We start from the raw sequence: 16,856 nt of genomic DNA, 5'->3' as shown, positions 1-16,856 counted from the left end.
CTCCCACTCCCGTGCCACCTGGATTCCGACCAATAAAACCTAGCTTGCTGAATGCCTTCTTCACCACCCTGTCCACCTGCGCCTCCACCTTCAAGGAGCTATGAACCTGTACTCGTAGATCTTTTTGTTCTGTAACTCTCCCCAACTCCGTACCATTAACTGAGTAGGTCCTGCCCTGATTTGATCTACCAAAATGCACCACCTCACATTTATCCAAATTAAACTCCATGTGCTCCATGAACCCCCATAGCTCCTTTGTTGCTGCCGACACCCTCCCCTACCTCGAGCTTGCGGTCCAGTCTCGGATCTAGAACCGTATTAAAGTCCACCCCCCCCCCCCCCCTCCCCCCGCATAATTAACCAATGTGAGTCCAGGTTGGGGATCTGCCCCACCTCCCGCCCCATAAATTCAACGTCGACCAGTTCAGGGCATAAATGTTCACTAATACCCCACCGGCATCCCCTCCAATTTTCCACTCACCATAACATACCTCCCCCGAGAATCTGCCACCATACTTCCCACTTCAAACGCCAACCACTTATTGATCAAAATCGCCACCTGCTTCGTTTTTGAATCAAATCCCGAGTGAAATACTTGCCCTACACATCCCTTCCTCAGTCTAGTCTGGTCCCCCATCTTTAGGTGAGTCTCCTGTAGCATAGCCACATCTGCCTTCAATCTTTTTAAATGCGCAAACACAGGCCGGCCCATACAATCCTCGCACGTTCAAAGTGATCAGACTGGTCAGGGGGGTACCTGACCACCATACCCTCCTCCTCCTCCTCCTCCTCCTCCTCCTCCCACCCCCTCCACTGCCGATTAACCATAGACGCTCTTGGGCCAGCCTCCGGCCCAAAGAACAGAGAACAAAGAAAAGTATAGCACAGGAACAGGCCGTTCGGCCCTCCAAGCCTGCGCCGACCATGCTGCCCGTCTAAACTAAAATCTTCTACACTTCCGGGGTCTGTATCCCTCTATTCCCATCCTATTCATGTATTTGTCAAGATGCCCCTTAAACGTCACTATCGTCCCTGCTCCGACAGCGAGTTCCAGGCACCCACTTCCCTCTGTGTAAAAAACTTGCCTCACACATCTCCTCTAAACCCTGCCCCTCGCGCCTTAAACCTATGCCCCCTAGTACTTGACCCCGCTACACGAGGAAAAAGTCTCTGACAAGCCACTCTGTCTATGCCCCTCATCATTTTGTAGACCTCTATCAGGTCGCCCCTCAACCTTCTTCGTTCCAGTGAGAACAAACCAAGTTTATTCAACCTCTCCTCATAGCTAATGCCCTCCATGCCAGGCAGCATCCTGGTAAATCTCTTCTGCACCCTCTTTAAAGCCTCCACATCCTTATGGTAGTGTGGCGACCAGAATTGAACACTATACTCCAAGTGTGGCCTAACTAAGGTTCTATACAGCTGCAACATGACTTGCCAATTTTTATACTCAATGCCTCGGCCAATGAAAGCAAGCATGCCGTATGCCTTCTTGACTACCTTCTCCACCTGTGTTGTCTCTTTCAGTGACCTATGGACCTGTACACCAAGATCTCTCTGACTGTCAATACTCTTAAGGTTTCTACCATTCACTGCATATTCCCTACCTGTATTAGACCTTCCAAAATGAATCATCTCACATTTGTCCAAATTAAACTCCATCTGCCATCTTGCCGCCCAAGTGTCCAAACGATCTAAATCCTGTTGTATCCTCTGACAGTCCTCATTGCTATTCGTAATTCCACCAACCTTTGTGTCGTCCACAAACCTACTAATCAGACCAGTTACATTTTCCTCTAAATCATTTATATATACTACGAACAGCAAAGGTCCCAGCACTGATCCCTGCGGAACACCACTAGTCACAGTCCTCCAATCAGAAAAGCACCCTTCCATTGCTACTCTCTGCCTTCTATGACCGAGCCAGTTCTGTATTCATCTTGCCAGCTCACCTCAGATCCCGTGTGACTTCACCTTTTGTACCAGTCTGTCATGAGGGACCTTGTCAGAGGCCTTACTGAAGTCCACATAGACAACATCCACTGTCCTACCTGCATCAATCATCTTTGTGACCTCCTCAAAAAATTCTTATCAAGTTAGTGAGACACGACCTCCCCTTCACAAAACCATGCTGCCTGTCGCTAATACGACCCCTTGCTTCCAAATGGGAGTAGATCCTGTCTCGAAGAATTCCCTCCAGTAATTTCCATACCACTGATGTAAGGCTCACCGGCCTGTAGTTCCCTGGATTATCTTTGCTACCTTTCTTAAGCAAAGGAACAACATTGGCTATTCTCCATCCTCCAGGATATCACCTGAAGACAGTGAGTATCCAAAGATTACTGTCTTGGCCTCAGCAATTTCCTCTCTTGCCTCCTTCAGTATTCTGTGGTAGATCCCATCAGGCCCTTGGGACTTATCCACCTTAATATTTTTCAAGACGCCAACATCTCAATGGGTCTCAATGTGACCCAGACTATCTACACACCCTTTGCCAGACTCAACATCCACCAATTCCTTCTCTTTGGTGAATACTGATGCAAAGTATTCATTTAGTACCTCGCCCATTTCCTGGAGCTCCACACAAAGATTCCCTCCCCTGTCCTTCAGTGGGCCAACCCTTTCCCTGGCTACCCTCTTGCTTTTTATGTACGTGTAAAAAGCCTTGGGATTTTCCTTAACCCTATTTGCCAATGACTTTTCGTGATCCTTTTTAGCTCTCCTGACTCCTTGCTTAAGTTCCTTCCAATTTTCCTTATAATCCACACAGGCTTTGTCTGTTCCCAGCCTTCTAGCCCTGACAAATGCCTCCTTTTTCTTTTTGACGAGGCCTACAATATCCCTCGTTATCCAAGGATCACGAAATTTGCCATATTTATCCTTCTTCCTCACAGGAACATGCCGGTCTTGAATTCCTTTCAACTGACATTTGAAAGCCTTCCACATGTCAGATGTTGATTTACCCTCAAACATCCGCCCCCAATCTATGTTCTTCAGTTCCCGCCTAATGTTGTTACAATTAACCTTCCCCCAATTTAGCACATTCACCCTAGGACCACTCTTATCCTTGTCCACAAGCACTTTAAAACTTACTGAATTGTGGTCACTGTTCCCGAAATGCTCCCCTGCTGAAACTTCTACCACCTGGCCGGGCTCATTCCCCAATACCAGGTCCAGTACAGCCCCTTCCCTAGTTGGACTATCTACATATTGTTTTAAGAAGCCCTCTTGGATGCTCCTTACAAACTCTGCCCCGTCCAAGCCCCTAGCATTAAGTGAGTCCCAGTCAATATTGGGGAAGTTAAAGTCTCCCATCGCAACAACCCTGTTGCTTTTACTCCTTTCCAAAATCTATCTACCTATCTGCTCCTCAATCTCCCGCTGGCTGTTGGGAGGTCTGTAGTAAACCCCCAGCATTGTGACTGCACCCTTCTTATTCTTGATCTCTACCAATATAGCCTCGCTGCCCACTGAGGTGACCTCCCGCAGTACAGCTGTGATATTCTCCCCAACCAGTAGTGCAACTCCTCCGCCCCTTTTTCCTCCCCCTCTATCCCGCCTGAAACATCTAAATCCTGGAATGTTTAGCTGCCAATCCTGTCCTTCCCTCAACCAGGTCTCTGTAATGGCAACAACATCATCGTTCCAAGTACTAATCAAAGCTCTAAGTTCATCTGCCTTACCTGTTATACTTCTTGCATTAAAACATATGCACTTCAAGCCACCAATCCCGCTGTTTTCAGCAACATCTCCCTGTCTGCTCTTCCTCAGAGCCATAGTGGTCCTATTTCCTAGTTCTCCCTCAATTTTTTCACCTTCTGACCTCTTGCTCCGGTACCCACCCCCCCTGCCATACTAGTTAAACCCTCCAGTGTGACACTAACAAACCTCGCAGCCAAGATATTTATGCCTCTCCAGTTTAGATGCAACCCGTCCTTCTTATACAGGTCACACCTGCCCTGGAAGAGCTCCCAGTGGTCCAGATAACTGAAACCCACCCTCCTACACCAGCTGTTTAGCCACGTGTTTAGCTGCCCTATATTCCTATTTCTAGCCTCACTGGCACCTGGCACAGGGAGTAATCCCGAGATTACAACCCTTGATGTCCTGTCTTTTAGCTTTCTGCCTAGCTCCCTGAACTCCTGCTGCAGGACCTCATCCCCCTTCCTGCCTATGTCGTTCGTACCAATATGTACCATGACCTCTGCCTGTTTGCCCTCCATCTTCAGGATGCCCGCTACCCGTTCTGAGACAGCCTGGACCCTGGCACCAGGGAGGCAACATACCATCCCGGAGTCTTTCACGTCCACAGAAGCGCCTATCTGTTCCCCTGACTATAGAGTCCCCTATGACTATTGCTCTTCTGAGCTTTGAACCTCCCAGCTGAACATCAGAGCCAGCCGTGGTGCCACTGCTCTGGCTGCTGCTGTTTTCACCTGATAGGCTATTACTCCAACAGTATCCAAAGGGGTACACCTGTTCGAGAGGGGGACAACCACAGGGAATTCTTGCACTGATTGCCTGTCCCTTCTGGTGGTCACCCATTTCTCTGCCTGCACCTTGGGTGTGACCACATTTATATAACTGCTATCTATGACGCTTTCGGCCACCTGCATGCTCCTAAGTGCATCCAACTGCTGCTCCAACCGAACCATGCTATCTGTGAGGAGCTCCAGTTGGGTGCACTTTCTGCAGATGTAGCCATCGGGGACGCTGGAAAACTCCCGGACCTGCCACATCCCACAGTCAGAGCACTGCACCCCTCTAATTGACATTGCGTTAATTAATTAGTAAATTTTAAAATTTTCTTTTTAAAAGATTACTGTTAACTATATGTTTCCTAGCACGAGATTTCCAGTATAAATGTGAAAGCTAAATACAGTACTCTCTGATCTCTGGCTTAGATCCCCTCTAAATTATGATTAATTAATTAATTATGTTTAATTAGTTTAACAATGTTTAATTTTTAAATTTAGTGCAGATTCCCTATCAGACAATCAGGTCACAGCTTTCCTGTGAGGTCACTTTTCAGTTTTTTTCCCCCCCCAGTCGGATCACTCAGAACAGCAGAATATCTATCACTTACCTGTTCCCAAGCTGCTCCCTGGCTCTCTCGCTCCCAAAAATGAAGGCCGCTGGAACCTGGGGGTAAGATTTTATATCACCTACCTTCCCATAGTGCTCCCTGCTTCCCGGAATGCACTTTGGATCTCTCCCTGCTGATTACCAGTTACAAAGCCAATCAAAGGAAACAGAACAAAAAGGGAAACAGCACCTCCTCCCACTCCGCGCCGAATTACCACACTGCCCAAATTACCAAATTCCAACTCCCACTCTGGCTGTGTCTCACTCACTCAGGCTGTGTCTCCTTCATCTGTGCAAAGCTTCCCATACCTTCCCAGGTACACCCATGGCCACCTACAGTCATCGATCCTCCTCCTATTACCTTTTAGAAGCTCTTCCCCTATCAGCAGTACATCCCCCTGCCCCCTCCCCCCCACACTAAATCTCCAAAACAACAACCCCTACCCCCAGCCCCCCACTAACTTTCTGCTCATGCTCCCACTGTGATTCTGTACACTAGCCCGCCCAGTTAGCCTGGCTGACCCGTCCATGGTGCCTAGCATCTTACACCCCACTGATTTCCCTACCCCTCCAGTCCAACCAATCTGCTAGTGCAATCACCAACAACCCTACCCCAATCGAAGAGAACAACCCCCCGCCATCTTCCAACAAAGAACAGAAACAAACCTGAAGCAAAACAATGGCCCCAAACACAGATTAAACACAGCACCAAAGCATCTCCACCAAAGTTCAATGTCCTCCCTCTCCTGCCAGTCCATTATCTCTGGTAAAGTCCATCGCCTCCTCCTCCGTCCCAAAGTATAGTTCCCGGCCTTCATAGGTCACCCACAAGCATGCCGAGTACAGCACACTGAACTTCATTACTTCTTGAAGAGGGCCACCTTGTCCTTAATTGAAGCTCGCTATCCTCCTGACCAGCTCTGCACCCAGGACCTGGTACACGTGAATTTCACTGCCCTCCCAGGTGCAGCGCCTAGTCTGCCTGGCCCACCTCAAGATCTGCTCCTTGGCCAGGAAACGGTGCAATCGCACTTCCATTGCCCTCAGCGGCTCCTTATGTTCTGCCTGCGTGAACGGTTCTCAGGTCCTCGTCTTTCTCCTGCAGCCGCCTCTGCTGATCCCGCATAAGCCCCATCCCCACTGCCATCGAGGCGAGCTGCTCTTCGTGTTCCCCTGCCACCTCCTCCATCTTCTGAATCACCTGACTCTGGGCCTCCAGCCTTGTCTCCACACGGTCGATCACCGCCTTAATCGAGTCCACCATACTAGCCAAGTCCTCCAGATTCTCCTTACGTTGCTGGGTGAACCTTCCGTTCAGGAAGCCCACCAGCTGCTCTGTTGACCAATGAGGAAGCAGGGCCATTCCCGCACCTCCGCCATCTCCACGTGTGTCGCAGGCACCGCACCAGTTTTTGCAATCTGTTCCCCTCTTTTGCGACCGCTTCTGATCCTCAGCTCCATGCACCAGTCGGTCACTCTCTTCTACTAGCACTCCTGAACTTTTTTCCTCTTCACATCCACCCATTAACTGGGGAAAAGGTCCGAAAAAACCACCACAAGCGGGAGCCACCAAATGTGCGACCACTCACATCATGGCCGCCACCAGAAGTCGAATGAGTGATTTATTAACCTCAGAAATTATATGCAGGGAGTGAGAGAAGTTATCATGTTCTAAGACTCCAAACTCTTAACTGACTGGGAATCCGCACTCCACCCTCAGGGTTTGCGTGATCCCCATTGGCCAATAGGGACACGCCCATCCCTCCCCCTTTAAGTCCTTAATTAACATTCTCAAATAATAAGGGAACTATTTTTTTATAAACACATTTTATTCAAACTTGTATCAAAGTAGGTTACAGCAAATAAACACCCCGGGAAACATTTTTCCCAAAAATCAACTATACAGTTTGTGCAGATTTTTCTCTTTTTTCACTCCCACCTCCCCATCACCCACCCCGCCACCCCCCTGCAATGAATAGCTCCTCAAACACGGTCACAAATATCCCCCACCTTTTCTCAAACTCCCAAGCTGAGCCCCTTAACTCATACTTTATCTTCTCTAACCGCAGGAAGTTATACAGGTCACCCAACCATGCTGCTACCCCCGGTGGCGTTGCTGACTGCCACTCCAGCAAAATTTATCGCCGTGCAATCAGAGAGGTGAAGGCCAAGACATCAGCCTTCCTCCTCTCCATGAGCTCCGGCTTCTCTGAGATCCCAAATATCGCCACCAAAGCACAGGGCTAAATCGCTGGCTTTGAAAGCAAACCAAGGCAGCCAGCAGCACGGTTCAATTCCCATACCAGCCTCCCATAACAGGCGCCGGAATGTGGCGACTAGGGGCTTTTCACAGTAACTTCAATTGAAGCCTACTTGTGACAATAAGCGATTTTCATTTTAAAGGGTCCGGGTCCAATCCCACCTCCACTTTCCTGGCTAAGACCGCGAACACTCCCGCCCAGAATCTTCCCAATTTTTCACAACCCCAAAACATGTGCGCATGATTCGCTGGTCCCCGCCCACACCTCTCACACTCATCTGCTATCCCCTGAAAGAACCCACTCATTCTCGCCCGAGTCATATGCATCCTGTGCACCACCTTAAATTGTATCAGGCTCACTCTTGCACAAAAGGAGGTCCCGTTTACCCGTCGCAGTGCCTCACTCCATACTCCCCAATTGATCTCCATTCCCAACTCCGCATTCCATTTCTCCTTGATCTCAGCACCCGCTCGCCTCCCTGCTCTCCCAACCACTTATATATATCCCCAATTCTTCCCTCCCCTTCCACATCCGGAAGCAGCAGTCGCTCCAGCAGGGTGTATCCCGGCAATCTAGGGAACCCCTTCCAGACCTTTCGTGCAAAGTCCCTAACCTGTAGATATCTGAACTCACTACCCCTCGGCAGCTCTACCCTCTCCCTGAGCTCCTCCAGACTGGCGAACCCTTCCTCCAAATACAAATCCCTCAGCTTGACCAGCCCCACTTCTCTCCACCTCCTATATACACTATTCGCCGCCCCCCCACCCCACCCCAGCTCAAACCCATGATTCTCGCACAGCGGCGTCAGCACCGTCATCCCTTCCACCCTAAAATGCCTCCTCAGCTGATTCCATATCTTCACCGTGGACTGCACCACTGGGCCCCCCTGAATACCTACTCGGAGCCATTGGCAATGCTGCCATCACCATAGCCCTCAAACTAGACCCCTTCCAAGATTCCTCCTCCATCCTAATCCACTCTACCCCTTCTCCTTCCCACCACCGCCGCACCTTGCCCACATTAGCCGCCCAATAATAATGAAGCAGGTTTGGCAACGCCAACCCCCCCTGCTGCCTCTGCCTCTGTAGCAGGGTCCTCCCCACCCTCGGCACCTTCCCCGCCCATAGAAAGTCAGAGATGATTGTGTCTACTTTGCAAAAAAAGGCCTTAGGTATAAAGATCGGGAGAGCCTGAAAGATAAACAAGAACCTATAAGGGAACTATTTACAAAAATATACAAGTGGCTCTAAAAACAGTCTCTTATCGGGTCAGTCGGTCAGGGGACTCGTTCATTCTTTGAGAGTGACGCAATTCACTGACAGGTACTTCAGCAGTAGAGAGGCATGATGTTTGGCCATCAATGGGCCGACTCTCAATAGATGAAGGTGCATCTGTTCCTCAGTTCCCCATGAAACAATACTAGGTTCTTCCTAGGGGCAGCTTTCTGTGGCATTACTTTCATCTGCATCGACCCATCGATACACCGTCGTTGCAACTTAACTCATCTTTTCTTATCTGAAAGGGCAGTAGCAATTCAGACTGGTTATCATAATGCCAACCACGAAGGACCACCTGCTTGACTCGAGATAATAAGAGGTCCTTTTGGATCCAAAGCTTGATCTGCCCCTCCGACACGGATCAAGAAAGTGCAAAACTAGAACAGTCTCTTGTGGTACCAATGTAGGCGGTATACTCTGAGGTAGGGGAAGATGGCTCAAAGCTTCCACATTCAAAATGTGTGCGCCCGGCCTATGTTGATAATAATAGAGCCCAACGTTGGGCCTTAGCTAAAACTACAGGATGAATGGCCTTATACTATATAAAAAACCCCGACAAGGGATTGTGATCGGTAACGACTATGAATTGTTGGTATTGGTGGAACTTTTTAAGATTTATTTGAGATTGCTGTGTATTCCTCTTTAGACACTCCTGTAATCAGTACATCAATCACCTTGAGTCGTTCCCGCAGTAAGCTTTCCATCCTGCGCTGGAATATCATGCAGGTAGATGAGACTCTGAAGTTATAGCCAGGTCTACTCATATAAGTCCCTCCTTTTCAATTTGGCAATAAGCTTGTTCAGCACTGGTCAAAGTCCCCGAAGCATAGTCAATAGGCCTTTCGGCACCATCTTCCATCCTATGGATCAAAATCACCCCTTCCTGTTCCATAAGGGGACACTTTACAGGTAATGATTATCACTTTTGATGTGTCAAAATGGGCCGAGACTGGATAACTGTAAAGCTAATTTAACCTGTTCAAAGGCTTCTTTCTGATGCTCTTTCCAATACCACTGGTGCGTCGAGGAGCGTGTGCAAAGATGCCACCAATGTGGAAACATTTGGAATAAATCTGCCATAATAGTGCACCAAGGATTTCAATTCTGATGTATTTTTGGGGGACGATCTATCTTTAGTGGCTTTGATTCTCTCCTCCATAGGGTGTAGCCCTTTGGCGTCTACCCTGAATCCTAAGTATGCCACTACATTAGCTTGAATGTACACTTTTCTTGTTTCAGCCTTACTTCGGCCTTCTTAAACATTTTTAAGACTTATTCGAGATTGCTGTGTATTCCTCTTTAGACACTCCTGTAATCAGTACATCATCTAGGTAGACAATCACCTTGGGTAGATCCCGCAGTAAGCTTTCCATCCTGCGCTCGAATATCACACAGGTAGATGAAACTCTGAAGTTGCAGCCAGGTGTACTTTGTTGGTGTTTATGGTAACAAATTCCCTAGATGTTTCATCTTAACTCTAATTGTTGGTACACATGACTCATATCACGTCTGGTGTAGGTTAAACCTCCTGCTAATTTAGCATACAAATCTTCAATTCTTGGTATTGGGTACCAGTCCAATTTAGCTGCCTGTTTCAGTTAGTATGTAGTCCCCACATATTCTGATAGATTCATCTGGCTTCACCATTGGCAAGATTGGAGTCGCCTACTCTAAAAAATGTACAGGTTTAATGATATCTAACTCTTCTAGTCGCTTGAGTTCAGACTCAACCGTCTTGTTTAGGCATAGGGGGCGGGTCAAGCTTTGAAAACCTTGGGCGTGGCCTCTGGATCCACATAAATCTCTACTTTAATGCCTTGCATCTTGCCTAACTCGTTTTGGAAAACCTCCTGATTTTTTTTTAAATATCATATAGACTTCCTTCATTAATTTGAAAGATCTCCAACCAATTTATTTTAATTTATTTTAAAGCCAATCCCAGCCCATCAGCCTTAGCCCTTGGCCCTCCACTACTATTAGGAGCAGTTGAACTGATTGGTCCCAGCAGCTTGTGGACATTGCAGTCATTCCTAACATTCCTAGTATACATGGCTAGCCTGACTGATGTGCTTCTTAACTTCAGGGGCTGGACCCCACCTTGCAGATACTGATGCATTTGCTCACCTCCAATTGTAGCAAAGGATCCCGTGTCCACTTCCATTCTAAGTGGCTGACCATTTACTATCAAAACAGTCGTAAATGCCTTGCCCACTTTGATACTGCTAAAACTGTATACCTCAGATTTGTCTTCAGAGTTATTCTCAAAACTGTATACTGGAGTCAGAGTTTTTTTATACTGACCCCGTGTGGGCTTTGCCCAGTCTTGCATTTCCTTCTAATGTGCTCACTTCTGTTCAGGCATAACATATAGCTTCCTTGAACTTATATCTCCCTTGGGGGTGTTGTCCCCCATACCGATAGCATTTTTCATAGCTCCTGGTCTGCGGACCAAATTCCCGTGGCCAGATTTTCCATTCCGGAGACTAAGTGTGACGGCGGGGCGGAATTCATGGAGTTCCACGACAGCAAAACTGGTGCCGCGCCTGGACCAATTCAGTGGCCGTTATGGGGTTAGCACCAGCAGCAAGTAGAACACAATCGATTCTAATGGAAATCGCTGTCAGATTCGCTAGGGTGGTGATTCAGGAGGCTGACAAGCTGCAGCTGCATGTTAACACTCCACTCCCCACACACACTCATCCCAGCCAACAAGATGACACTGGTTGCGCTGGAGCACTGCTATCCCGTTGACGGGTCAGCTGGGACCAGAGGATACCTAGGAGGAGTGGCTTGGTGGCCATCCATATGGCCCATGCCATTAGGTTTACAGAAAGCAGTCAGTGGCATGTGCAACCACTTGGCTCTCTGGCATTCTGTGACAATGGTGCTCCGTGACCATCCACCACGACCCTGTGCCTACCTCCTGGCTGCCCCCGCTACTCCCCCCAGCCCTGGTAGAAGTTTCTCACCGCCCCCCCCCCCCCCCCCCCCAGCCAGCGGAACAACTGTCAGCACACTATGGCGATATTGGACACTTTCCGTACCTCTTCATCAGCCACGGCGCCTGTTTCACGATTTTTGAAAGCATACATGAACCTTGCTGCAGGGAATTCCCCCAGTGGAGGCAGAGAATCACAAAGTCCTGGAGAATACTGGGTCAGATCTGCTAACGATATGCAAAAGGCGTTTACTGTATGTGCAGAGTAAAACGCATTGGCCCCGCTGTCGAGGCACCGGAGAATTTCGGCATCAAAACTGATTCTTCGTTAATCACCTTTGCCGATTTCAGTGTCAGCCGACGGAGAATACTACCCCCTATATTTCTGAACTCTCTTTTGTTCCAAGCCTCTTTGCTCCATATATTTTGTGCCATCATCTCTAGCGCCATAACTGCCAGCGGCCAAACCTAATGACTTTGCCTGTCTGCATGCTCTGCAACTCCATCGCCCCTTCCGATGCTTTCCATAGCTTGGGCGACCTACAATGCCTTCTTCAAGGTAATCTTCGCCTCTGCTAGGAATATTTTTTGTATGGCCGTGTGGTTAACACCACAGACCAGCCTGTCTCTCAACATGTCACTGAGTGCAGACCTGAACTCACATTGTTTAGCCATTTGTTTCAGGTACATCACAAATATCTGAATCATCTCCCCTGGGGCCCTTGGCCTCAAATTGAATTTGTAGCGTTGCATTATCATCGAGGGTTTCAGGTGGTAATGATCCTTGACTAAATCCACCAAAATAGAACATAGAATATTACAGCACAGTGCAGGCCCTTCTGCCCTCGATGTTGCGCCGACCTATGAAACCACTTAAAGCCCATCTACATTATTCCCTTATCATCCATATGTTTATTCAATGACCATTTACATGCCCTTAATGTTGGCGAGTCCACTACTGTTGCAGGCAGGGCATTCTACACCTTACTACTCTCTGAGTAAAGAACCTACCTCTGACATCTGTCCTCTATCTATCTCCCCTCAATTTAAAGCAACGTCCCCTCGTGCTAGCCATCACCAACTGAGGAAAAAGACTCTCACTGTCCACCCTATCTAATCCTCTGATCATCTTGTATGCCTCAATTAAGTCACCTCTCAACCTTCTTCTCTCTAACGAAAACAACATTAAGTCCCTCAGCCTTTCCTCATAAGATCTTCCCTCCATCCAAGGCAACATCCTGGTAAATCTCCCCTGCACCCTTTCCAATGCTTCCACATCCTTCCTATGAAAGTTTTCACACAAAGTTTGCTCTCCCAATTTTTGCAACAGCTGGTTGATCCTCGCCACCAATGTAATATCCTGGCAGATGGGTGATCACCAAATGGATTAACAAATAAACAATTTATTAAGGTAAGAAACTATATACAGAAAGTGAGATAAAAGCTTCCATGTTCCAAGACTCCAAACTCCAAACTAACTGGGAAACCGCGCTCCAACCCCAGGGTTCCCGCATTCCAGCCAGGTCACATGACCCTCCAGGAACTCACCCAACCTAACGAGCCACATTACTACAGGTGTATGGAAGGTTAGGAGTGATTTGTGGGGGGGGGAGGGGTTAGGGAAGAATGAGGGTTAGGGGTTGGGTGAGGGGGTTAAAGATGAAGAGGCTGAAGGTTAGTGGTGAGAAGATGTAAGGTTGGGGTGAAGGGGTTGAGGATTGGGGGTTGGGGTGAGGGGGGATTAGGGGTGAGGGGGGATTAGGGGTGAGGGGGGATTAAATGGTGAGGGGGGATTAAATGGTGAGGGGGGATTAAATGGTGAGGGGGAATTAGGGGTGAGGGGGATTAAGGGTGAGGGGGGATTAGGGGTGAGGGGGGATTAGGGGTGAGGGGGGAATTAGGGGTGAGGGGGGGAATTGGGGTGAGGGGGGGAATTGGGGTGAGGGGGGGAATTTGGGGTGGGGGGGGAATTTGGGGTGAGGGGGGGAATTAGGGGTGAGGGGGGGAATTAGGGTGAGGGGGGAATTAGGGGTGAGGGGATTAGAGGTGAGGGGGAATTAGGGGTGAGGGGGGATTAAGGGTGGGGGGGTTTAGGGTTGAGGGGGGATTAGGGATGAGGGGGATCAGCGTTGAGGGGGGATCGGGTGAGGGGGGTCAGAGGTGAGGGGGGTCAGGGGTAAGGGGGGTCAGGGGTGAGGGCTGTCAGGGGTGAGGGGTTCAGGGGTGAGGGGGGGCTGGGGTGAGGGGGGTCTGGGGTGAGGGGGGTCTGGGGTGAGGGGGGTTTAGGGGTGAGGAGGGGTTAGGGGTGTGGAGGAGTTGGGGTGAAGAGGGTGAGGGGGGGATTAGGGGTGAGGGGGGAATAGGGTTGAGGGGGCTAGGGCTGAGGGGGGTTAGGGCTGAGGGGGATTAGGGCTGAGGGGGGATTAGGGCTGAGGGGGGGTTAGGGCTGAGGGGGGTTAGGGTTAGGGTGAAGAGGGTGAGGGGGGATTAGGGGTGAGGGGGTGAGAGGGTGAGGGGGGATTAGGGGTGAGGGGGTTAGGGCTGAGGGGGGTTAGGGTTAGGGTGAAGAGGGTGAGGGGGTGAAGAGGGTGAGGGGGGATTAGGGGTGAGGGAGGATTCGGGTGGAGGGGGATTTAGGGTTAAGTGAAGAGGGTGAGGGGGGATTAGGGCTGAGGGGGGGGTTAGGGCTGAGGGGGGTTAGGGTTAGGGTGAAGAGGGTGAGGGGGGTGAAGAGGGTGAGGGGGGATTCGGGGTGAGGGGGTTAGGGTGAAGATGGTGAGGGGGTTAGGGTGAAGAGGGTGAGGGGGTTAGGGTGAAGAGGGTGAGGGGGGTATTCGGGGTGGAGGGGGGATTAAGGGTGAGGGGGGATTAGGGGTGAGGGGGGATTAGGGGTGAGGGGGGATTAGGGGTGAGGGGGTTAGGGTGAAGAGGGGGAGGGGGGGTGAGGGGGTTAGGAGATTCGGGGTGGGAGGTTACCGGGTGAGGGGCCACGGTACGAGGCACTCACTCTTTCACGGTGACCTGTTGCACCGGGGTCGGACTGGCTTTCAGAGTCGAGTCCACCCGCTTCTTGCTGCTTTTCGACATCTTCCCGGCGCCGCTGGCTCCGCCGTTACCAGGCAACGGGACGCGACCGCACTGCTGCTCCGCTGGGTCCTAGCGTCACTCCAATTCATTGTTTCTGCTGCTCCCACTGGAAGATGCTCAGGTTGACCCAAAGTCAGAGGTGTTTGTGACAGAGGGAGTAGTAGGGCACTAGCTAGTCAGATCTTAGATCTGGCACAGGATGCAGAAGTGCAGGCCATTCTGCGCATTTGGTCTCGCCCTGCATCATCCTTCTCATCTGAGGCCAGCTGGGCTTCCATTTCTACTTGCTTCACCTCAGCTATTCACTGCTCCCCGCAATTGGTTCTCTCTACAAGTTGTGTTCGCATCCTTCGCGACTTTAAGTGAAAGCACTTTTATGAGTTTGCACAACTGTGGAAAAATAACCTGTGGCTGTGAGTGGTAATTATCTTCTGGATTTAACTCATAGAGTTATATAATATTGGATGTGGTTTGGGAAGAAAGGGCATCTCAGAGTTCAGGAAACGTAGGTTGTTGGGAACAAAGGGGTAGCTTCATGTAATACTTCATGTACAGCCATCAGTGTAGTTAAGTGTACTATTGTACTGCATTATAGTTGTTATTGTGTGTGTTACTTTTAAGTTAATAAATATTCTTTATTAATTGATCTCAAGGGCAGCACGGTGGCCTAGTGGTTAGCACAGCTGCCTCACGGCGCTGAGGTCCCAGGTTCGATCCCGGCTCTGGGTCACTGTCCGTGTGGAGTTTGCACATTCTCCCCGTGTCTGCGTGGGTTTTGCCCCCACAACCCAAAAATGTGCAGGGTGGGTGGTTTGGCCATACTAAATTGCCCCTTAATTGGAAAAAATAATTGGGTAATCTAAATTTCTTAAAAAAAATTAATTGATCTCAAAACGACTGGACTATTCCTTCCTGCTTTGCATATATTTTCTTACAATGTACCAAATTGAAAATATACACCACAAAGAACCACGGTTCCAAATGACCCTTCTGGATTTTAGGATACCCTCACATTTAACATAAACGGGGTTCTTCACACGCAGCCTAGCATCTTTGTTGCTAAATGGAAAGAAAATGGAATGGGAATAGACTCTTTTAGGCCCCTTTTGGACAATCAGGTCCTATTCCTGTCAACATCCGTTCCTGACTAGTCCAAAGCCCACAGAAATATCCCCTTTGTCTCCATTCTCATTTAGCTCCTGTCTTTATGTTCTGCTTTATACACTAAGGCAAACTTGCCAAATTGCCTCATAAAATACCCACATGTTCATTTTTTGTAGATTCTCGGTATTCCAAATTTAAATAAAGTCACTTAATCAAATGATTCAGAAGGGAAATGGTTTTAGACTATGTTTGCAGCCCTAGAATTGAGGGAAGGATCTGAACCTAGGGGGGGGTCTCCGATGTCACCTGGCCCGCGATCGGGACCCATCGATCAGCGGGCCGGCCTCTGTGACTGGGGACCTCCTTTCCTACTCGCCGGCCCCTGTAGCCCTGCGCCATGTTACGTCAGGGCCGGTGTGTTGAAGGAGGCCACTACGCATGCATGCGTTGGCGCCGGCGCCACTGCGCATGTCCCCGTCCACGCTGGCGCAACTGCGCATGTGCAGTGCACAGTTCACACTGGGATCTGCAGCTGGAGCAGCGCGAACCACTCCAGCGTCATGCCGGTCCCCTGTAGGGGCCAGAATTAGACGTGGGAACAGCCCGTTCACACCGTCGTAAAAAGCGACGGCAATTACAACGGCGTGGACACTTTGCCGCTGGATTGGAGAATCCCGCCCCCCCATGTTAACAGTGAAAATATCAAACAGAAAAATCACAACTCCTGCCATAATCAAGGCTTGTGTTAGTTCTGCAAGTTGTCTAACTGATCGCTGAATAAATGTTAATATTTCTAATGAAAACCATCTGAAATGGATCGATGAGATTTCAATCTTGAATTTGCTCGAAAGTACTTTTTTTTAACTACGGGTGGAATTATACTGGCCCGTGCCAATGGGTTTGGAGCTGGGGAGGAGCCAGTAAGATAATGTGAGAACAGTGTTTCGATTGCCGCAAGATGGTGGCGAGCAGGCATTAAATGTCAGCACAGTCCCTGAGGACCGTAGGCTGCTCTCCCCTTTGAGAGCTGACTAGTGATGATTTAACCTGAGGGTCACCACACCTCAGGCTAGGGGTGAGATTGAGAAGCTGGGGCCTTCATGA

The 16,856-nt window shown here is 49.4% G+C and overlaps 1 protein-coding gene across 2 annotated transcripts in view; it reads right to left on the bottom strand.

The window, feature by feature from the left end:
- The window catches only part of adgb (androglobin), a 564,769-nt gene extending 550,110 nt beyond the window's left edge, over positions 1-14,659 (bottom strand). For both annotated transcript variants that reach the window (XM_038805127.1, XM_038805138.1), the window contains exon 1: positions 14,569-14,659. In XM_038805127.1, the coding sequence (XP_038661055.1) occupies positions 14,569-14,648 (80 nt within the window). In that variant the 5' untranslated portion in view covers positions 14,649-14,659. The remainder of the gene's footprint in view (positions 1-14,568) is intronic.
- Between the last annotated feature and the right edge of the window lie 2,197 nt (positions 14,660-16,856).

This window comes from Scyliorhinus canicula, chromosome 1, assembly GCF_902713615.1.
Source record: "Scyliorhinus canicula chromosome 1, sScyCan1.1, whole genome shotgun sequence".
NCBI classification, from domain to species: Eukaryota; Metazoa; Chordata; class Chondrichthyes; order Carcharhiniformes; family Scyliorhinidae; genus Scyliorhinus; species Scyliorhinus canicula.
Note: the sequence above shows the minus strand (reverse complement) of the source record. Positions and strands in the feature narration are given on the sequence as shown.